The sequence below is a fragment of the Lepidochelys olivacea genome (genome assembly GCF_965140295.1).
Source record: "Lepidochelys olivacea isolate rLepOli2 genome assembly, chromosome: 6".
In the NCBI taxonomy this organism is placed as follows: Eukaryota; Metazoa; Chordata; order Testudines; family Cheloniidae; genus Lepidochelys; species Lepidochelys olivacea.
Genome location: NC_140416.1, coordinates 26085581 through 26109860, shown reverse-complemented (window position 1 = coordinate 26109860; position 24280 = coordinate 26085581). Strand labels below are relative to the sequence as shown.

The following is a 24280-nucleotide window of genomic DNA, read 5'->3' as shown; positions in this document are numbered from 1 at the left end:
ATGAACTATTAGTCCGAAAAATGTTGCCCAGCTCTACTGGAGGGTAGGTAGTCAAAGTCTGTTCATTTACTAAACATGCAGCTCCCTTTGCGTTCATGGGATTGAATGCATGTAACTATGAACAGAATGACTCTAGAAATGCTGTATATTTGGTAGCCCAAGCAGCCATTTGCATAAACATATAGATGAAGCATAATGTTGAAAGTTGCAAAGGGCCTAAGCCAATGGGAGTTGGCCACTGAAATCCCATCCTACATATTTAGCAGCAACCAAGCAATTTTAAAAAACAACAAGTAAATAAAAATCTCAAAACAACCAGGGAGAACTAAAATTAAGTAAAAATAAATGAATAGGTTTTCTGAATATGCTAATGTTATACAAGCAGATTATAATATCATTCAGTAGCAATCAGCCCCAGAATCCGACTTCTTGTTGTCTAAAACCAATCCAGTACTCCTTGCTCATCCAAAACTAGATTTTTACAAGTAGATCTTTGCAACCTTGTGGAGCCACACTGAAGGCAATGGTGCTCTGCATGGCTGCAGAGGTCCTTCCATGTGGATCCAATTGCAGGATCTGGGCCAATGTTTCACATGTTACTAATCTGATGATCTGAGAATTTTAAAAACCACAAGGGAAAATATTAATGATTAAAATATGTTCACTCGCAAAGAATATGCTGTTTAATTCTAATTCATTCTCCATTTTTCTAGTCAATATCATATCTGGAGAAGAGTAATAAAACAGAAAAGTGCATGCTAAAATCATGGAAAACAATAGCCAATAGAACATTTTAACCAGAGATTTAATCTTTTTTGTCAGTGCATGATTGTCCTGCTTGCTGTGGATTGAAGGGATTTGTCACATTTCACAGTTATTCAAATGGTTTATTAATTTGACAGCACTTACAAAAACACAACAGCTCTGAATCAAATGCATACAACCCTACGTCTCCATTTTCCTGAGAATGTATTATATATAGTGTAAACTTTTCCAACACCGAGAATTTTTAGTTTCCTGATATCTAGTATATTGCATTGAAACTGGGTTGTTCTCCAAGAAAAACGATCCATAAAACCCTTTCACTTTTTAAAAAAGCCCATGTAAAAATAAACGTCATGAAAGGCACACAACTACTAAAATCAAAGAAAACAGTTATTATTTGTTCTTCACTGCTGGTTCTGAATTCAAGCAATTCATGTTCTACTGATGTTCCATAGAACATTGTAACAAATCCAACATAACTGGCAATAGTAAAGATGCTTTGTACATGACCTGGTACATTTAACAGCAAAGAAAAAAAGCAAATTTCCCTCATGTTAAGCAATGACCAGGGATTATTTCATCATGGTGAAATGTGACCAAACTGTAGTACACCATGCAATAGCTTTCCAAGGGAACCTCATCACTTGGTTTATTTGAAACTGGACAGAAGCACTAGGAGTAGTATCATGGGGACCAATCCTGTATTGGAAAAGGGTTGGACTAGATGATTTAATAGATCTTTTCCATCTCCATTTCCTATGATTTCATTTAAAAATCTAGTCAATCAATAATAATTCTATACCAGTTAGCTATTTGCTCTGGAAAACAATACACCTATTACAACAGATGGCACAAGCAGCAGAGTATGTAACAAAGAGAAACAACCAGCACTGGAATGTCAGACAATTGATTATTTTTTTATATTTCGACCTTGGTTATAGATGCCCAACTATCCTAAAACTATCAGCGAGCACATGAGTAGCTGAAGAGAGAATTTGTCCTATGGTATCTACTCTCTTCTCATTCTCTATATTTAGCGTCTGTTTAGGAGAACACATGCACGCATTGAAAGATTATAAAGAGTAATAGTTTCCATGCATTAGGGCAATAGTGCATCTTTGGTCTGAAAAGTTTGTCAACAAAAAAGGAAAGAGAAAAAGAAAGGGTTATCATCTATGAACAGTCAAAACAAAAAAGTACCACACAAACAAAGAGGGAAAGTGTTATTTTACTTGTTTTTTGTTAGATCTAAATGATGAATTGTAAACCACCATCCTTTTAAACATCTCTTGTGGCTGCAAAAGAAAGAAAATTGCCAAAGCAGACATTAATTTTTTTCCTGTAAATAAAAATCAACCAACCTATCTAATTTCTCTTCATCCTTCTTCCTTATAAAGGGCATGGTTCACTCTGACATTTAGTAGTACTAATTCCATTGAGTACTTTCAATGGAGAGTACTCATGGAGTCAAGTATTACTGAATGGGGGGCTGGAGGGAAGAATCAGGCCCTAAATAATTAATGCACATTTCCATTTCAAGAGATTTCTTAAAATCATTTTGTTTATCAGGCTTCATTTCACCCCTAAATTTTCAGAGAGAGATCTGCTCAATCTATGTTATGCAATTTCCACTCAAATCTATGGAAACTTTAATGCAAAAAACTTGGCCAATGTTTTGAAAATGTATGGATGAATGACAACAGAGTTATTTTAAGATTTCTCTTTCCCATCAGGCTACTCCCCATCTTGCAGGGTTAATTCCACGGAATAACACACAATTCTTCTAAGGAATGGGTAAGCTGTAGGGACATCAGGATTTGGTCCTGGATGGGGGCATTCTTCAAATGTCTCTGCTTGATAAATTAGTTCAATTTGATTGTGGAATTCTGAGGTCTATTTCGGAGGAATAGTTCTATTGTCTAAGGATCAAATGCTACTCATTTTACTTAAATGAAGAGTCCCATTGACTTGCTTGGAATTATTCACAGGAGCAAGTCAAGCAGATGCTGTTTTTACTCTATTTTGCCTCCATTTGATTGCCTAGCAGCACTTTCAAAGTATTGGTTAGTAACACTTAAATGAGATTTAACCTCCTAATGTTTTAGGGGCTATCTTACTCCAATGTGCACAAAAATGTAAACACAATTTTTTGTGCCAAATCTGTGTCTCTTCGTACATTAAGTATTCTCAGACTAGGATGAGGTCCATCTTTCCACATTGGTTTTATCATCATGCCTGTTGTGGTTTTTCAGAGAATCATAGAAATGTAGGGCTGGAAGGGACCTCGAGAAGTTATTAAGTTCAGCCCCTTGGATGGTGCCAGGACCAAGTAAACCTAGACCATCCCTGACAGGTGTTTGTCCAACTTTTTATTAAAAGCTTCCAATGATGGGGATTCCATGACCTCGCTTGGAAGCCAATTCCAGAGCTTACCTACTTTATAACATTTTTCCTAACATCGAATCTAAATCTCCTTGCTGCAGATTAATCCCATTACTTTTTTATCTTACCTTCAGTGGCCATGGAGAACAATTGATCACTGTCTTCTTTATAATAGGCCTTAACATTTTGGAAGACTCTTATCAGGTACCCCCCCCACACCCAGTCTTCTTTTTTCAAGACTAAACATGCCCAGTTTTTTAACATTTCCTCATAGGTCAGGTTTTCTAAACCTTTTATTATTTTTGTCACTCTCCTCTGGACTCCTTCCAATTTGTCCACATCTTCCCTAAATTGTGGTGCCCAGACTTGGACACAGTACTCCAGCTGGGGCTTCACCTGCATCGAGTAGAGTGGGACAATTACCTCAGGTGTCTTATACACAACACTCCTTTTAATACACCCCAGAATCACATTAGCCTTTTTTGCAGCTGCTGCACATTGATGACTCATATTCAGTTTGTGAGCCACTGTAACCCCCAGATCCTTTTCAGCAGTACTACCACCTAGACAGTTATTCCCCGTTTTGTAGCTGTACATTCGAGTTTTCCTTCCTAAGTGAAGTACTGTACTTTTCACTTGTCTTTACTGAAATTCATCTTGTTGAATTCAAACCAATTCTCCAATTTGTCAATGTCATTTTGAATTTTAAACCTGCTCACCAAAGTGCTTGCAACCCCACCTAGCTTGGTGTCATCTGCACATTTTATAAGCGTACTCTCTCCTCCACTATCCAAGTCAATAATGAAAATAGTGAATAGTACCAGATCCAGGACTGACACCTGTGAGACCCCATTAGATACACTCTCCCAGCTTGACATCAAGCAATTGCAACTACTCTTGGAGTGCGGTCTTCCAACCAGTGCTGCACTCACTTTATAGTAATTTCATCTAGACCACACTTCCTTAGTTTGCTTATGAGAATGTCATACAGAACTCTGTCAACAGCCTTATTAAAATCAAGGTATATCACGTCTACTGCTTCCCCCGATTCACTAGGTCAGTAAGCCTATCAATGAAGGAAATTAAATTGGTTCAGCATGATTTATTCTTGACAAATCCATGCTGACTATTCCTTATAACCCTATTATCCTCCAAGTGCTTACAAATTGATGGTTTAATAATTTGCTCCAGTATCTTTCCAGGTATTGAGGTTAGGCTGACTGGTCTATAATTCCCTGGGTCCTCCTCCTTCCCCTTTTTGAAGACAGGTACTATGTTTTCCCTTCTCCAGTCTTCTGGGACTTCTTCCATCCTCCAGGAGTCCTATAACAGGGTTCAAAAAAGAACTAGATAAATTAATGGAGGATAGGTCCATCAACGGCTATTAGCCAGGATGGGCAGGGATGGTGTCCCTAGCCTCTGTTTGCCAGAAGCTGGGAATAAATGACAGGGAATGGATCACGTGATGATTACCTGTTCATTCCCTCTGGGACACCTGGCATTGGTCACTGTCAGAAGGTAAAAAGAAAAGGAGTACTTGTGGCACCTTAGAGACTAACCAATTTATTTGCGCATAAGCTTTCGTGAGCTACAGCTCACTTCATCGGATGCATACTGTGGAAACTGCAGAAGACATTATATACACAGAGACCATGAAACAATACCTCCTCCCACCCCACTCTCCTGCTGGTAATAGCTTATCTAAAGTGATCACTCTCCTTACAATGTGTATGATAGTTGGGCCATTTCCAGCACAAATCCAGGTTTTCTCACCCTCCGCCCGCGCCTGTCTTGGGAGACAGGCCAGTCCTTGCCTACAGACAGCCCCCCAACCTGAAGCAAATACTCACCAACAACCACATACCACACAACAGAAGCACTAACCCAGGAACCTATCCTTGCAACAAAGCCTGTTGGCAACTGTGCCCACATATCTATTCAGGGGACACCATCACAGGGCCTAATAACATCAGCCACACTATCAGAGGCTCGTTCACCTGCACATCCACCAATGTGATATATGCCATCATGTGCCAGCAATGCCCCTCTGCCATGTACATTGGTCAAACTGGACAGTCTCTACGCAAAAGAATAAATGGACACAAATCAGATGTCAAGAATTATAACATTCATAAACCAGTCGGAGAACACTTCAATCTCTCTGGTCATGCAATTACAGACATGAAGGTCGCTATCTTATAACAAAAAAACTTCAAATCCAGACTCCAGCGAGAAACTGCTGAATTGGAATTCATTTGCAAATTGGATACTATTAATTTAGGCTTAAATAGAGACTGGGAGTGGCTAAGTCATTATGCAAGGTAGCCTATTTCCCCTTGTTTTTCCCTAACTTCCCCCGCCTCAGAGGTTCTGGTTAAACTTGGATTTATGCTGGAAATGGCCCACCTTGATTTTCATACACATTGTAAGGAGAGTGGTCACTTTGGATAAGCTATTACCAGCAGGAGAGTGAGTTTGTGTGTGTGGTTTTTGGAAAGGGGGGGAGAAAACCTGGATTTGTGCTGGAAATGGTCCACCTTGATTATCATACACATTGTAAAGAGAGAGGTCACTTTGGATGGGCTATTACCAGCAGGAGAGTGAGTTTGTGTGTGGGGGAGGCGGAGGGTGAGAAAACCTGGATTTGTGCTGGAAATGGCCCAACTTGATTATCATACACATTGTAAGGAGAGTGATCACTTTCGATAAGCTATTACCAGCAAGAGAGTGGGGTGGGAGGAGGTATTTTTTCATGGTCTCTGTGTATATAATGTCTTCTGCAGTTTCCACAGTATGCATCCGATGAAGTGAGCTGTAGCTCACGAAAGCTTATGCTCAAATAAATTGGTTAGTCTCTAAGGTGCCACAAGTACTCCTTTTCTTTTTGTGAATACAGACTAACACGGCTGTTACTCTGAAACCTGTCAGAAGGTAGGCTACTGGGCTAGATGGACCTTTGGTCTGATCCAGTATGGGTGTTCTTATGTTCTCAAAGATAATTGCTAATGGTGCCGAGATTGCTTTATCTATTTCCTTAAATATTCTGGGATGAATTTCATCAGGCCCTCATGACTTGCATATATCTAACTTATTTAAATATTCTTTAACTTTCCCTATTTTGGCTTGCATTGCTTCCCCCTGGTTGTCTAAATTAATTGTGTTGAGTATCTGGTCGTCATTAATCTTTTTAGTGAAGACTGAGGCAAACTACGCATTAAGCATGTCAGCTTTTTTGATGTCATGCGTTATTAGCGCTCCTTCCCCCACTGAACAGAAGACCTACACTTTCCTTCATCTTTCTCTTGTTCCTAATGTATTTAAAGAACATCTTCTTATTACCTTTTATGTTCCTTGCCAGGTGTAACTAATTTGGTGTCTTAGCCTTTCTGATTTTGTCCCTACATACTTGTGCTGTTCTTTTGTACTCATCAATTTGACCATGTTTCCACTTTTTGTAGGATTTTGTGTAGCAAAAAAGTCACTTAAAAGGTAATGAGATCAGTTGGACCCCTCAATGGTAGTCAATGGGGAAAATAAAAGTACTACACTTCCAAAGTCTTTGGGGGTCTTTTGAACTCCAAGCACATACAAAAATTTAAATAAAACATTGCCTCTTCTTTAAGTATTCTCAAACTATGATGCGGACAACCAATTAGCATTGGTTTTATCTGCATACTTGTTGTGATTTTTGTGTAGTGAAAAAATGACTCAAAAGGTATTGGGGTCTGTTAGATCCCAATTTAATTATGCATTCCAACATAAGATTGCTTTTATGTTGAGGCAGCAGTAATGATATGATATATGAATCTTTCATCATTGTTTTAATCAACAGTTTCAGTGGTTTTTATTTAAAAAAAAATGCACCAAAAGCATCCTGGGGGTCTGTGAGATCCCAGTTAATGTTCCCCACAGGTATCATCACAATTGTACAGCAAATTGAGTTTCTTTCAAGATAATCCCATCGCACTGATCTTCTGGGAAGCCTACACTTGCTAGAAAGTTTCTGAGGAAGCCACAATTGTGAGATACTAGTTTCTGGCAAGCTCACACTTGACAGATGCTGTTGCTGTGGCAAAGACTTACTGTTGCATTGCAAATGCACATTGCATGTCTGAATGCATATATTGTTTGGATTTTGTTGAATCACACCTGACATAAGCATTTGAGGAAGAGATGGATGTTTCACAGGGACCTGAGCACAGAAATGGTGAAGCCACTGGTGCAGGAAAGGAACATAGCAGCCTTGCTTCAGGCTTCTAGGAAAGTAGTATCTGTGTGCTGGGTACTGATCCAGAGCCTAAGAAACAGGGAAGATGCTACATTTGTTCTGGAGAACGAGGCAGGAAAACACATAACAAATGTTCAAAATGTAAAAATGTTGTATGCTCAGAATATATGTCAGCTTATTTGCTCTATTTGTTCAAAGTGGTAAGCCATTTACTACCACTTTGCTGCGTTTGTGCCTTTTATAATGCTGCTGTTGCTATCTGTTTTCATTGTCTAAAAACGGGGTCTGTTAGACGCGACACCCGTGTACTGTGTAGCTATTTTTAAAATGTGTGTGTTACTGGGTCAGTTAGACCCCAACACAAATACTGTGTAGTGTACTTCTGAATCTAGGAATGTTTTAACTTGTTCATAGATTTACAGTTCACTGGTTACAATGAAGTCAGTTTTAAATGCATCCCATGTATTTTTCCAATTTTGACATACTAGGGGGTCTCCAAGACCCCAATATGGAAATAGTTGGGAGATTTTTGGTCCAAAGTGAGGATTAAAATGGTAGTTCCTATATTTTCCTGAACCCAATACAATGCTGAATTGATTTTGTTATCCTCAGACTACTACCTGCATGCTAATAAAATAGAAATGCTATAGTTTGGAATAATTTCATACTAAGTGTCACATGAAATTACAAAGACTTTGTGATAAAACATAATGAAAAAAGTCTACCCAATTAGGGGAAGAGATTGGGGTCTTCTTTTAAGAACTTTCCACTCACAGGCTAAGTGAGGGTATTATACATTTCTAAATTCAGAAGTTGTATATGTTTATTGCCCCTGTCTGGGCAGCTTTTCAACAAGATTGCAAATAAATGTGGCTACTTAGGAAAATGTTCATTCATTTTCAGTATTAGTGTTGTGGGTAAAACCAGGGCACCAACATCAGTGCAGCTGAGCAACTGAGGTGGTGAAAGACACCTACATGCTTTAGTGTAGGCCGGGTAAAGGCTAACAGCCAAGGATCTGCTTCACTCCCATCGACTTCAGTCGTGCAGAATCAAGCCCCAAATCCTGAAAACTGGAACAAAACTCAAGTAATAAATCTTTCCCTCAGGAAAACTGTGCTCAACCACAGGGGATTTGAAGGTAGGACTCATTAGCACAAATGCCTCAGAGCTTTCTAATAATTGCAACAGGATTGTTTAAGGTATGTGGGAGACATTGCCTGCAGCTCCCTTCAAACATGAGGTTTTGCCTTTGGAAATCCCCACATCCCCAGTACTGTTTCATTGCAGCGATCCATCGAGTTCTCTGTGCCAAACTGTGTGCAGCTCCTCCATGAGTTGCTGCTGTATTCTCGATAGCACAGCACAAGCAGAGCATTCCCACTGCATTTGCCCACATATCGGCATATAGGCACACTCAGGGTTTACCTTCACATGTATTTCTCCATCCATACATTCAAATAATTTATCTGTACTTGAGTAGATGGAAGACTTGGGTTTACTGGGCTGAATCCAATTAATATGAAAGATATGGTAACGCTGCAATAAAAGACCTGCAGCACAGCTGTGGCTGGCTCGGATCAGCTGACTTCGACTCATGGGGCTCAGGCTGCAAGACGTAAAACTTGCTGTGTACATGTTAGGGCTGGAGCCCAGGCTCGGAAACCAGCCTAAGCCCAAATGTCTACAATGCGATGTTTAGCCTCGCAGCCCAAGTCCAAGTCAATTGACCTGGGTTCTGAGACGTGGTGCTGCAGGTTTGTTACAGTAATGTAGACATAGCTGTAGACTTAAATAAGACTAGATAGAGAAACCACTTCTTCTACTTTGAAGACTTCTTCCCTTGTCACCTGGAAGGCATTTTGCCCTCAGTTGGGTTTTTTATTATTATTTTCTTGCCCCCGTTGGGCTGCCTAGCTAATAGTTTGCTTGACTAAAATCCAAACCTCTTTTTGACTGTCAGAACACAATTCAACGAATTCCTCAAAAATCAGTCTCCAATGATTGATACACACAACTTTTTACCATATACAGAAACAAGGTGGGAGGAACTATGTAGGTTGTACTATATACAGAATCAGGATGGGAGGATCTTTATAGGTCATGTGCAAGAAAATAAGAAAAGGCATTAGCAAAGGAAAACTATCTTGCCTTTGGTGATTTCACACAGTGAATTGAAGAAACCGATGAACTAGTCCTATTTCTAAACATTTACATCAATCAGAAATGATGACAAACATTATTCCCTCTATGTGAAACAAATTTATTTTTAGACTTTTCAGGAGAGATCCTGTATAAACTCTGCCTGTTAAGCACGTGGTAGCCTGCACTTTTCCTGGATAATAAAAAAAACTGTTCCATCTTTTTACATTATTTAAATATTAAACCCCAGTTTACAATGTACTGAGACCCTACCTGCGGACAGTACAAACAACCATAAAGGACTAAGTCATAGTTGGAAGTTAAAAAGTGGAATTACAAATGCAATTTACAAAGTAATTTGCTTTGAAAATCATATCAGAAGAATATTTTCTCCTCATATCCACGAATTCCCAACTAATAATATAAAGCAATTTGGGAATAAAGAAGATTGACACCTTATCATTTTGGTCTTTTCTCCTGACCAATTTCAAATTGCTTGGTAAATGATTGAATTATTAGTTATTTCACACATTCCAAACTAAAATGAAATTTCCATGTATACAATTGAATGGAATATCTATATTCACAGTCTTTTTACCCATTACAAAATCACAGTCCTGCCTCTTGATGCATGGGCAGGAATTAATATTTATCTTGTAAAAATCAGCTCTCTTATGCACATAGTGGCTTGAGAACATGTATAACATAGCAGTTCTGGGCTGAATGTGTTTTTGATAAAAAAAATGATCATTAAACAGCTACTGTATCTGTTTTCACTGTAATGTTGAAAACAGAGGAACAAGAATCACGACTTTATTAAAAAAAGAAAAGGAGTACTTGTGGCACCTTAGAGACTAACGAATTTATTTGAGCATAAGCTTTCGTGAGCTACAGCTCACTTCATCGCTCACAAAAGCTTATGCTCAAATAAATTGGTTAGTCTCTAAGGTGCCACAAGTACTCCTTTTCTTTTTGCGAATACAGACTAACACGGCTGCTACTCTGAAACCTACATTATTAAAGCAGAACATTCTGAGTATTTTAATACATGACAATTTAATATGCAAGTTAATTTTTAGAGTTTAGAATTCATAACACAACCCTGTAATTCAAGAATTTTAAGTGCCGATGGGATTTATTTTTCATCATTAAGGAGACTTTCTACTGATCTCAATGGGCATTGGATCAGGGCCTACCCTACTAGCATCACTCATGATGTAATAGGCAAAACTGCAATAAAACTATACATATAAAATGATGGCGTCTAAATTAGCTGTCACCACTCAAGAAAGAGATCTTGGAGTTACTGTGGATAGTTCTCTGAAAACATCCACTCAATGTGCAGCGGCAGTCAAAAAAGCTAACAGAATGTTAGGAATTATTAAAAAAGGGATAGATAATAAGACAGAAAATAGCATATTGCCTCTGTATAATCCATGGTATGCCCATATCTTGAATGTTATGTGCAGATGTGGTCATCCCATCTCAAAAAAAGAGATATATTGGAATTGAAAAAAGTTCAGAAAAGGGCAACACAAATGATTAGGGGTACGGAATGGCTTCCGTATGAGGAGAGATTAATAAGACTGGAACTTTTCAGTTTGGAAAAGAGACAACTAAGGGGGGATATGATAGAGGTCTACAAAATCATGACTGGCATGGAGAAAGTAAATGACGGAAGTGTTATTTACTCCTTCTCATAACACAAGAACCAAATGAAATTAATAGGCAGCAGGTTTAAAACAAACAAAAGGAAATATTTTTTCACACAATGCACAGTCAACCTGTGGAACTCCTTGCCAGAGGATGTTGTGAAGGCCAAGACCATAACAAGGTTCAAAAAAGAACTAGATAAGTTCATGGAGGATAGGTCCATCAATGGCTATTAGCCAGGATGGGCAGGGATGGTGTCCCTGGCCTTTGTTTGCCAGAAGCTGGGAATGGGCAACTGGGGATGGATCACTTGATGATTACCTGTTCTGTTCATTCCCTCTGGGGCACCTGGCGTTGGCAGCTGTCAGAAGACAGGATACTGGGCTAGATGGACCTTTGGGCTGACCCAGTATAGCTATTCTTATGTTCTTATGCATCCATTTAAGAAATTTAGTCAATCGGATTGTTCTCATGAATAATTGTCACTAATGGTCGCAGCTCTGGGACATCAATTCTTACTCAGGCGAACTTCCATTGACTTAAATGGTAGTTTTTCCAGAATAAAGACTTCAAGATTGAGTCCTTATCTTCCAAATTACTCATGATCTCTTCTGCTCTCAAAAGGCCAAACCTCGTAGTCCTTAATACAACAAAATTCAGCCCAAACATTTTTAGTCTAAGATTTTGGTCAGAGCACAATACATCTTTATATACACTGGAAACAGATGTGAAAAAAAATCTACTTGTGTAACACTTAACAGGACAACCACAATACTAGTCTATTGTATGGTCCAATTTAATATTAACAATCTACATGTTTTCCTTGGGAAGGGAAGAATTTGAAATGTGTATAAATCATATAACTTTTGTTTCTTTTTAAAGGCAAAAATTAACATTGACAATCTTGCCACTTATGAAAAATTTGACTTTTTGAATGAATGAACACAAAAATGATCAAATCAAAACAATGTATGAAATAAAAATAAAAATATATAAAAAAAACCCTCCAAACTTCTTGCTGTGAGATAGAGTGACTCTATTCACAAAGCCACACAGAGACCTTTAACACTTACCACGTCTGATTATTCAGAACAATTCAACGTGGTTTATGGTTAGGAGAACACAAGGACAAACTTTAAAGACAATTCAACAAGAGAAATTCCTACAACTTTACCACACTCAGAAAAGAATATTAGAAAAGTCTTACCAGGGCCTCCGGTTTGATTATTGGCCTGACCATAAAGTTAGGATCAGGTTGCAGCATGACTGGCTTAGAGACTATAGGTACCACTGGCTGACGCTGGGTAGGTGGGCTTGGAGCAAATTGCTATCGGGGTTCAATTTAAGAGAATTATAGACAATGCAATTTGTGCAAACCACTCATATTGCATACATCACTTCATTGCTATGAACTTATTGCCACTAGTATAACAAAAAGCTGTCAGAAGTATTTTATTAACTGATCTATAATGATAATAAGATAAAACATAATGTAATTCCTGGTAGAGCTAAATAATGGCTTCTCTTCCTTAAACCATGACTTCAGAGGGATGATGGAAAATTTTATCCCTGCATTTGGCACTTATCCCATAGAGGCAGTGAACTGATTTAAGAGCTAAAGAAGTAATGCTAAAACGATTAATGTAATGAGACAGCGAACCTGAATTGGAATTGTGATACTGTTAAAGATATACTGCAGTCAGGTGGCTAAACTGATCTTCAAAAGTGAAATTCACCAGGCCTGTAATTTATTATTATTATTCCATTAGAAACATATTAAAAATCACTCATCTTGGGCTGAGATCAAGAGTTAGTCACAGTACTTAGTCCCTTTACTCTATGAAATACAGTGGATACTCTGAGGCATTTCAGAGTTAATCATCTGACATGTACAAATTAGGTGCCTGATCCTACACTCCTTATTCAGGCAAAACCTCCACTGACGTCAATGAGAGTTTTGTCTGAATAAAGAGTTCAGGACTGAGCCCTATGGGTTTAGGTTCTGACTCAGCTCCAGCTACTCCGGTTGACATTTCTCATAGGAAACATGATGTATTCCAGATATCATCCATGTAGTACAAGCTGTTATTATGGAAATGATCTGAAGAATTTCCAGTAAATTGGTTACACAATCCCATTTTTACAGCAAAAAGGAGTATTTTTTAGAATTTAGAGAAAAGTTTTGGAGCCAGGTCTTTGAAAGTCACGAGAGAATTCCCTTGAGCAGTGTAGTGTTTACCCACACTAAATCTATTGCTTAAATGATCTCAGAAGAATCTGAGCGTTCATAGTGATCAACTCTCTGAAGTTGCACTGGATCAGGATAATATCCCCAGGAGTCACACTTACTTCCAGAAACCTGGCTCTACAGAGTGACCCCCTAGTGGAAGAAACTCAGATCTGGCCAGTCTTGAATCAAAACCAATACGAGCCGTTTTCAGGCAAACGGGTGTTCTGAAAAATGGCTCTCTATCACACTTGCTTAAGAATATGAGTAGTTGTATGAACCATCACTTTTTTGGAGAGACCAAAGTGAATTTCTTTGTCCTTTATTCATCCTTTCTGTGACAAACTAGTGATGTTTTCACATTTGAAGACATCAAGGGGATATGAAGAGATACTTGTCTGATACTTGGAACCACAAGTTGCTTATCACTGATAGACCTTTCCCGAATGCAGGAACCTTGGAATATCTCTAGTGCTAGCTTACAGACTCTTTAAAATATTTGCTACGCAAGTCTCCTTCACATCTTCAAAAATGTCCATTTTTTATAGCTTACCAGGAAATGAGTCTGAAGTTTTAGATTAGTTATCATGGGATAATGAATACCTGAGGACTTTTAAACCAATAATGAACTTCCTCATTATCCATTTCAGGCTTAAGTGTTGCCTGAGCCTTGTGTTGGCCCTATGCACAGGAGTGAATGTCATCCCTTGTGAGAAAATGAAACTTAACCATGGCACAGTATTTATCAGTGTCTTTGCCATATAAAAATGGCAGCTGTACTGAACTTTGTGAAACAGTCTACTCTAATCCAGTGGTGGGCAACCTGCCCATCAGGGTAATCTGCTGGCAGGCCACCAGACAGTTCGGAAATGGCGAACCACGGCCACTGGGAGCTGTGGGTGGCTGTGCAAATGTAAACAAACTGATCTCCTTCTTTTAGAAGGTAACAGATTTTTTTAGACAAAGGAAACGCAGTGGATCTAATTTACCTAGATTTCAGTAAGGCGTTTGATACGGTGCCACATGGGGAATTATTAGTTAAATTGGAAAAGATGGGAATCAATATGAAAATTGAAAGGTGGATAAGGAACTGGTTAAAGGGGAGACTACAGTGGGTCATACTGAAAGGTGAGCTGTCAAGCTGGAGGAAGGTTACCTGTGGAGTTCCTCAGGGATCAGTTTTGGGACCAATCTTATTTATTCTTTTTATTATTGACCTCGGCACAAAAAGTGGGAGTGTGCTAATAAAGTTTGCGGATGATACAAAGCTGGGAGGTATTGCCAATTTAGAGAAGGACCGGGATATCGTACAGGAGGATCTGGATGACCTTGTAAACTGGAGTAATAGTAATAGGATGAAATTTAATAGTGAGAAGTGTAAGGTCATGCATTTAGGGATTAATAACAGAATTTTAGTTATAAGCTGGGGACGCATCCATTAGAAGTAACAGAGGAGGAGAAGGACCTTGGAGTATTGATTGACCACAGGATGACTATGAGCCGCCAATGTGATATGGCAGTGAAAAAAGCTAATGCGGACTTGGGAAGCATCAGGTGAGGTATTTCCAGTAGAGATAAGGAGGTGTTAGTACTATTATGCAAGGCACTGGTGAGACCTCATCTGGAATATTGTGTGCAGTTCTGGTCTCCCATGTTTAAGAAGGATGAATTCAAACTGGAACAGGTACAGAGAAGGCCTACTAGGATGATCCAAGGAATGGAAAACCTGTCTTATGAAAGGAGACTCAAGGAGCTTGGCTTGTTTAGCCTAACCAAAAGAAGGCTTAGGGGAGATATGATTGCTCTCTATATCAGAAGGATAAATTCCAGAGATGGGGAGGAATTATTTAAGCTCAGTACAAATGTGGACACAAGAACAAAAGGATGTAAACTGGCCGTCGGGAAGTTTAGACTTGAAATTAGACAAAGGTTTCTAACCATCAGAGGAGTGAAGTTTTGGAATAGCTTTCCAAGGGAAGCAGTGGGGGCAAAAGACCTATCTGGCTTCAAGATTAAACTCGGTAAGTTTATGGAGGAGATGGTATGATGGGATAACATGATTTTGGCAATTAATTGATCTTTAACTATTCATGGTAACTAGACCCAATGCCTGTGATGGGGATGTTAGATGGGGTGGGATTTGAGTTACTACAGAGAATTCTCTCCTGGGTATCTGGCTAGTGGAACTTGCCCACATGCTCAGGATTCAGCTGATCGCCATATTTGGGGTCAGGAAGGAATTTTCCTCCAGGGCAGATTGGAAGAGGCCCTGGGGTTTTTCACCTTCCTCTGCAGCATGGGACACGGGTCACTTGCTGGAAGATTCTCTGCACCTTGAAGTCTTTAAACCATGATTTGAGGACTTCAATAGCTCAGACATAGGTGAGAGGTTTATTGCAGGAGTGGGTGGGTGACATTCTGTGGCCTGCATTGTGCAGGAAGTCAGACTAGACAATCAGAATGGTCCCTTCTGACCTTAATGTCTATGAGTCTATGGTGGCCAGCCAACGGATTACCCTGACGGGCTGTGTGCGGCCTGCAGGCCTCAGATTGCCCACCACTGGTCTAATCTAATAGCCATAGTATAGAGAAACTATTTTCCAATCAAATAAGTTCCTGATATCCATTAAACTATGATCTCCGTTAAACTCAATTTCCAATGTTTAGGAAATACTATGGTTTCATATGTGGTTTCTTTCTTTAAAAGCACACATTCCTGAAGCTTCTTTTTTTAGTTTGTTTTTATTCTACACACACGCGACAAATCTAGCCCTGGCCAGTGCAACATTGGGAAGTGGGGATGTAGACTGGTACATTCCCTGTCAGACAGGTGGGGATTGACAAAAGGTAGAACGGCCATCTCAAGAAGGAGGTAAAAATTACTGCTCCTCTAAGCAAGGAACCATGTGTATCTGAACAGCTGCCAGCTACTACATGCTGCTGTGGGTGGCATATGTATTAACCCACCTAGTGGACAAGATACACCCATAACCCTCAGACCATGCTTCCTGCAGGTATATTATAAGGGCCAATGCATCAGCTGGGTCTTCTCCCATCTCACTCCTGTGCATAAAAGAGGGATCCTGTTCTGCTGTCCCACAGGAAGGTGAAAAGGTTCTCCATCGTCTTTTTCTTTTCTACACATTCTCCACACCAGTGCTATACAGTGCATGAGCCCATAACAACCTCTAAGAAATGTATTACAGAGACTTTTCCCTATATGCCAGTCTATCAAACTGGACATGTACTTTTTCAAGTGTTTATTCACTGTATCTAGCAAATATGTGTGTATTGTATCATGGAACATAAAGGGGGACTGAACAGACCTATGTTATGGTAGCAGTTTGTGAGGTTTGTGAATTTATTATAGGAAGAAATTTAAAAAATACCTTCCACTAACATAATACTTGCATGCTACTGGAAATTGGGGACTACATCCTTTCTTAGCACACATATCTTTTCTAATATGACCCAATGTCTACATACACTTTCAGTAAAACAATCAAAGACTGGTTATATTGGGCTATATTTTTCAGCTGTGATGCTATCCCAAGCTGCATTTAAAAAACATAGGATTGTAACTATGTTGTGTGTCACCCTGACAGAAACACAAATACACAGTACATAGAAAAAATATCGTACATGCAACATGCATGCTTCAAGCTTATATTTCTGAGACTGTTGAAAAGTGAAAACTCATTGTAGAGAAAGTCTTTTATACTGTTAGAGCTTAGCACTGCTAATAGGTACATGGAGGGTAATATTACCGGTATCTTGTAAATGCAATGACTGCCTTACACACCTGAATGCAAAGATATGATGGCCATTTTTCAAGGGGGGGAATCATATCCTGCACCCATCTGAAATCATCCCCTTTTTAAATTCCTTGACACTAGCATTACATTGAAAGCTCATTAAAAAAACGTATATTAATTATTAAACATTTATGACATACCAGTGGATTGCTTGATGCAGATGATATTTTGCCAACATGAGAGGCGTTTCTTAAACCCTAAACAACAATACCTTCATTACTGCATATCTACTAATGATACTTATGATGCTCAAATCAATTCATGCCACATCTATGAACAATTCATAGCCAATAATTTTTGACAGGGAATTTGACTCCTTCAGCACCAGCAAGCACCTGGCAGAACTTGCAATTAAATGGCCAAGGTGAAGAAAATTATTGATGCTGAAAAGATTTAGAAACCTATGTGTATAACATTAGGAAAGGAATTTTATGAGACCAGAGTAATACATCTCTGTTTACTTCAACTTTGGCTGGTCTAACAACAGGGTCTCGTATTTAAAATCAGATAGATTTATTCAGTTGATTGGGAGTAACCTAGCCAGAGGATGAGATATGAGGAAGGAAACCAGTTACTTCTTTGGGAACATCAAATGTTTGTGTTTAGCCCAAATAATATAAACTAAGCTATTTAAGAAGGAAACAGGCACAACAGGCCAGATTCTGAACTCAGCTGGACCAAACCCAAGGTCCAGGTGTTCCACTATCATGTCTAGTGTTTAGTATCAGATATGTAGGAGGAAGGTATAAAAAACCCCACAATAGGCAGAATGGGATAATCTACCTGACTTTAGTAATGGAACTATATAACTAGGCCAGGTTCTGATGTGAAACCCCACTGAAGACAAAACAATGGATATAATGCATATAATAGAGTAAGATTAGCTCAATATTAATATTTTATTAAGAGCTAAAATCTCCTCTCAGACCTACCTGTTATTGAGTTTGGTTGGCAGCTGGTGGGGGCTTAGAACTTTTGAAGATTAGGTCACTTATTTAGCTGCCTAATGTGGATTAGAAACCACCCAGGGCCTTCACCCCCAGAATATTTATTGGGTTACGACAAGCCATAAAAATGTATAAATGGCTCCTGAGCCCAAAAAGGTTGAGAACCACTGATTTAGAGAACATTTAGAAAACCCATCTTCCATAAAAAGATGTAGTTGTCATTCTAATTCCAGAGAAGCTTAAGTATTCTTGAAATGTGATTATAAACTATGTTTATGGAGTCCCCTTGTTAATCAGACTGTTTATAACAAAACAAAGATTCATAATTCACTCTTTTAAAACTATCCATCAAATAGAAATAATCTACACATTTTCACAAAGAACTAAGAAGTCATTTTAATCCTGTGCCCTTCCCCTGTTCAGCTGCAATACCCACAATACAAAGTCATTATTATTCCAAATGATCTTGCAGAAAACCACAGCACACAATGCAGTGAATTCGTGCAGAAAAACATGCAGAAAAACTACCCCAAAGGGTCTCAGCTGAACTGTTTGAAACTAGTATAAAATATCTGCAGAAAGATCTTTTATTACAAAGATTTGAGTATGTGCCTGATGTTATAGTCCTTAGTAAAGCAAAATACTAGTATGATGAAGTCACAGAAATATTTTTCCCTGAATAATGGGATTTAATATATGAATTTTTTGTAATATTCAGTATAGATCCTCTTTTGGAATAAACCTAGTGAGTTTGTAATAAGGGACAATCAGAGTATTTCCCCAGAAAACTAACTACTGAAAGGTCAAACCATTCAGATTTGTAGTAAGAATGTTTAGTCTTGTTCCCATCAAAGGACTACTGTTGGTGCTCACTTCAAAAGTTTCTGAGCATGTGACTTCAACCTAGTGTTCTCTGTCCACTACTTTCCCTGAGTAAAACAATTCAGGGTCATATTTAAACCATATTAGCTGAATACTAATATTCTGCTTTATAGATACTTTATATCTCATTCAACTACAAAATAACCTACTTTTTGTGTTTCTGTAGTGAAATAGGTCACATGATTTCTTTATATTTAAAATATGATGGGCTGTAGGTAATAATGGTCAAGCACAAAAGATGCTATTAGCTAATGCATTCTGCAAATGATATTTGGATGCAGAAGATCTGGAACATTATGCAGAGCAAACACACAAGGCATATTCTCCACCTGCTATTTAGATACATCACTAATGAGAATGATGTATATTCAATGAGAGGAGAATATAATTAAATTATACCTTTGGGCTTGATAAGTAGGTCTTTTCATTATTCTGAGAGCTAATGGGTCCAAAAGTAGATCTTCCTCTGTAATTTTTTGCTTCCCAGCTATTCAAGGACTCTGTAGGGCCAGAAGAATGGTAACTGTGGTTTCCCATTCTTTCTTCTAAGAGGGTGGGTGGACGACAGAGAGATCCAATGGGTTGACTGGGTAAGGAGGCAGTGGGAGGAGGTGCGGGAGTATGCATCCCAGTGGATGATGATAAAGTCACCCGTGAAGCTGCAGAAGGTGAAGGGGCTGGACCTCTTGAAGATGGGACATTTGGTGAAGAAAGTGGATGAGCTGCTGATATTGCAGAAGTTGTGTGAGGTTGTGGAGGGAGAGGTGCTATGTGTTTTGTAGGCTTGTCAACTTCATCCAGGTTAATATCATCAAGGTCTGTGGTGTGAAGCTGCAGACCACCTGCAAACCTCCGCACTGATGTAGCAGAAGGAGAAGCAGAAGTATGTCCACTTGTCAGCTAGTGTAATGACAACAAAGACCTGCCTTAACTGTGCACTTGCCTATAATGGACCTGAACAAACTAAAAACAAGTAGCAGGACACCACAAGCTATAATTAACTCAGTACTGTAAGGTCTTGGGTTCCTATTAAAAAAAACATGTACACAACTTTTTCCTGGAGCCTTTTTGTGTACAAAGAGCACTTACCCCAGTTTTAAAAAAATACAGTGAATAGAAATACAGTGCATAATTGCTGTGCAAATAAAAAGAGCAGACACAAAAAGCAAAACAAACAGGAAAAAAATGCTCATTGCAAAAGTGGCTGATGTAAAAGGAGAGCACTTTACAGGCAGCTCCTGAAATTCTAGAGTCATTTAAAAGGATTTCCAGACCAGATTAAAAAAAAAAAAGCCATGAATCTGGAGTAAAGGTTGTCAATACATATCAATAAGAGGAACATCCTTAATCAGCACTAAAGTTTAAAGGACAAAATAGAGTGCTAGGGAATTCAGAGTTACAATACCCCAGCCAACCTAATACCACCCTAGAGTCCGGAGTGTCTGATAAGCAGCTCTGGGAATACATCCACCTGAACTGTGTATGTGACGGCGGTGGTGGTGCATGTCCTGATGGGTGGAAGCTGTATGCATGCTGGTGGCGCACATATGTGGGAGGAGGGGAAGTGCTTGATTTAGTCTCCATGAGTTTGGTGTTGTTCAAGCAAATCTACGCAGAGCTTAGATAATGCTGAGTAGCCCATGCAGAGCTTGAGTCCTTGCTGGGCTTAAGAACTCTAAAGGAGTCAATACAGGAACTAGCTGTTCTGCAGAAGTGAATACATTAATCCAGATTTGGAGCAGTGGAGAAGGGATTCTATATGTATGTGGTCTAAATGTTTCCAGTAGTCATTTGTCATGGATCATGTTAAAATGTTTGTGAAAGTTCACTTAATCAGTGTTCTCTTATCCACTATTTTGTCCACTCCCTGGAGGAACAATTAAAGAGGCATAAATTATCCCTAGAAAAACCAAGATATTTATCCTAGTCTTATTTGATTTACTTCTTCAGGTGGATTACTGCTCTGTCCATAATGATAGTCTCAGCTAAATCTGTCAGTACCATAGAGTGGCTCCACCATCTAAGAATGGCTACCGCATTGGCTGCTCTCCAACCCTTGGGAACTGCTTCTTGTTTTAAGGATATATTACAATTAATAACAAATAATAATACATAATGGCTGTTAGCTTAGACAGGTTAATTCCTCACAACCAACCTGTTCTCTCGATTTATACCAGTTTAATCTCCTGAAATAGTTTTACGGTAATAAAGTAATTAGTGGCAGCGTAAATACAGTAGTGTGCTAGTAAACAGTTCCGAGCAACAGAGCTCTGAAAATATGTCCAGGAGTCTGGCCCTAGTATCATGCCCCCTTCATTTCCACCACCGAAGGGGACTGCAATCCACCAGTTTGCAGCTAGTGAGTGCAGAAGGTGTGGGGAATTTCTGCAGAAACATATCCCTCTCCTCAAGAGACTCTTCCATTGGAGAGCCATAAGGCTTTGGGCACTGGGCCAGGAGGAACAGAAGACCAGATGCTCTCTGCTGACTCTAGAATGATTCAAGTGGGAGATCGCCATGGGTCCCCTCTGCAGCTGTTATTGTTCATTCCCAAGGGAAGTCATCAGAAAGCTGTGTTCCTCCTGAAGCAACTGTGCTGGGAGGGGAGCCAGATCTGCGGGATGGTGGGAAAACCTCTCTGTGGGTGTGGAATTATAAGGCCATAAACCTTTCTCTGTGTGCCCCCTCTCCTCAAACTCCTCCCCTTTAAAGGGAAGATTTGAATAAAAGTTTATTAAGTGACTCTTTTAGAGTTCTCTCAGCTTTTGTCCCCTTCCCTTACATATTTTCAAGTGAGGCTATGATTTGGCTCTTTGTTATCCCTAGCTCTCCACGGTACTAGGTTGCATTCAAGATCCTGAATATCAATGATTCCATCCTCAGAGTGTTCTTGCCTTACCGTTCTTGGTGGTAAAGTCCTCATAGCCTCGAGTTTTAATATGGCTAGCAAAAGCCATCCTAGCCAATCTAGCAGGGTCAGCTAAGAGGATACAGAACTGTCAAGTGGTCACGCTGCTTTTCAGTGGATGTCATGTGGTCACATTTATCAATGGTAATGCATTTTCCAAAAAAGATAGCACCCTGAAAAATGTGCAGATGTCAAATGCTAAATGCTGTCTATGTCAATCTTAAAGGCTGAAATGGGAAAGAACGGGACAGGTTTTTCTCACTGACACCCTGCAAAATCTCCCTGCCAGTCTATGAAACATACAAAAGTAATTTAGATATCACAGTGGAGGGATAAGCAAGAGCTTTCTTTTACCTCAGGAGAATCATTCTCCACAGAGGAGATTTGTTCTAACCGTGTCTGACAAAGTCTTTCCACCCAGTGCTGAACCTTTTCTGATTCCTCCAGATCTTCTCGCTCTGTCTCAGATACCTTAGTCATATCACCGTGGTATAAAAAAAGATTAATGGGTTTACACCACACACAAGATTAGAAGATACAAAATGTATTTGACTTTAAAACACTTTCTGCAAAAAACAATTATGCTCTTGTGAGTCACTTTCTGTTTCACTGCCTTCCATTAGGCCTGTCCTTGAAAACCCCTAAATATCCCATGTGAGAGTACTGTAGTCTTTAAACTGGTAGAACTACCCATCTGAGGAAGAACTGCTCTTGTGAATAAGAAAGCTCAGGATAGGGTTCTCTGTCATCCTTTAGCAACAGAATAGAGTATTTTGCTATCCTGTGTTTTTAAAGTATTTAACACATTGGAACAAACTCTCTGCTAACCTATCTCCACTGAAACCAACAGCATTATACTAGCAGATAAAACATAGTACTATGCTTTGTTACCTCAATTTAAACATTTTCTTCATTTGCTCAGGTCGTATTGTTTCTGATTTTTAGTAGTTCTTTAGTTTCTATGTTTGTCTTGCACTGAATTCCTGCTTTTCATTTTTACAGATATTCATATTTTTATTACCAAAAAAGCAAGCTAAGGAAAAAGGTGGGCACTGATCTCAACATAAGCTTACTATTCTTTACCTGTTGCCAGGTATACTGAACAAGAGCTGTAATTTGTTATTTTAAATAACCCATAAGATACCACTATCTGCAGACAAGGCAAGGGCCCACCTCAGCAAGGTACCTGAAGTACCATAAGGTACCTTTTAAGTCAGTGAGATTAAACATATTTTGAGTTAGATACATGCTCAAATACCCTGCTGAACTGGGTCGCAGACATCCATGAGCGTCAAAGAGTTTTGCGTGCAGAAAGAAAGCAGGATAAAATAGGAGGAAATAATAAAATCATAAAGAAATATAGTCCAACATTTATCGCAACATACCTCTTGTACAAGCCGGTTGATTTTCAGCTGTTTTTCTTTTTCCAACATCCCTTCTTTTTCTTTGGCAAGTTTTTGCTCAAACTCCAGTTCCTTTTTACACTTTTTCTGTTCATGCAAACTGTCACTCTTCAACTTCTTTCTCTCTTTCCCTTTCTGGGAGGTTTTTTTATTACACAAAACAGTAGTGTGTATACTTTACAATGGCTTAGAACACTGCAAAACTCGGCGCTTGATTGAGCCTTTAGATACATGAAAACCTGTCTTGGAAAATTAGCCACTTTCCGTATGTGTGCATAAGTGTGGTGGCTGTTTTTAAAACAATTCTAAAAACCAGTCCCCATCATATTGGGTGAAATTCATTCTTATTCAGAAGGCAAACAGAAGGCCTATACGTCACTTATGGATCATGCAATGTTGGTAATGTTAAATACCTTTTTCCTCTAGTAAGAGTTATGATATTCATAAATAGTTTACCATAACGTCATCATTTCTCACCCTTCTGTTTGTCATTAATTGCATGATGGCTTTCACATAAGTGCTCATGTATTAACATGTAGGAGTGAACCCTTCCTTTTAACCTATAAAAAGCCTTTGTTGCGTCACACACTTCCAAAACACCGCATACCATGCATTAAGAAAGACAGAGCCAGCCACTGCAAAGAAAAGGCTTAGATCAGTGCAGTGTACTAAGGAGGCGGTGTGTCTAGATCTTAGAGATGGCAGATGGGCATTCATGGCAGCTACAGGATTAAATGTTCTCACATGCACTGGCCACTTAAAGATGTGCTAACACTGCACAAAACAATCATACGAGTTACATGTCTGATCATTTTGGGGGTGGGGTGGAGGCTTTAAAACAGTGCAACTAAAGGCCCCTGAAACTTCTGGAGAGAGACTTTGAAGTCCGTGCTCTTGTTGTTAGAGAAAGAAAACCTCCTCCCCTGAT

The 24280-nt window shown here is 39.1% G+C and overlaps 1 protein-coding gene across 3 annotated transcripts in view; it reads right to left on the bottom strand.

Moving 5' to 3' along the window:
• USH1C (USH1 protein network component harmonin) overlaps window positions 1–24280 on the bottom strand; it is a gene marked incomplete at its 3' end in the record, with an annotated part of 99389 nt that overhangs the window by 15352 nt on the left and 59757 nt on the right. Inside the window, exons 16-21 of one of the 3 annotated variants that reach the window (XM_084631089.1) lie at window positions 23335–23487; window positions 22304–22420; window positions 19441–19941; window positions 17353–17409; window positions 12378–12497; window positions 1998–2060 (exon numbers count right to left, since the gene is read on the bottom strand). The exons of the other annotated variants lie outside the window; for them this stretch is intronic. Coding sequence (XP_084487215.1) covers window positions 1998–2060; window positions 12378–12497; window positions 17353–17409; window positions 19441–19941; window positions 22304–22420; window positions 23335–23487 — 1011 coding nt within the window. The remainder of the gene's footprint in view (window positions 1–1997; window positions 2061–12377; window positions 12498–17352; window positions 17410–19440; window positions 19942–22303; window positions 22421–23334; window positions 23488–24280) is intronic. 3 annotated transcript variants of the gene reach the window in all.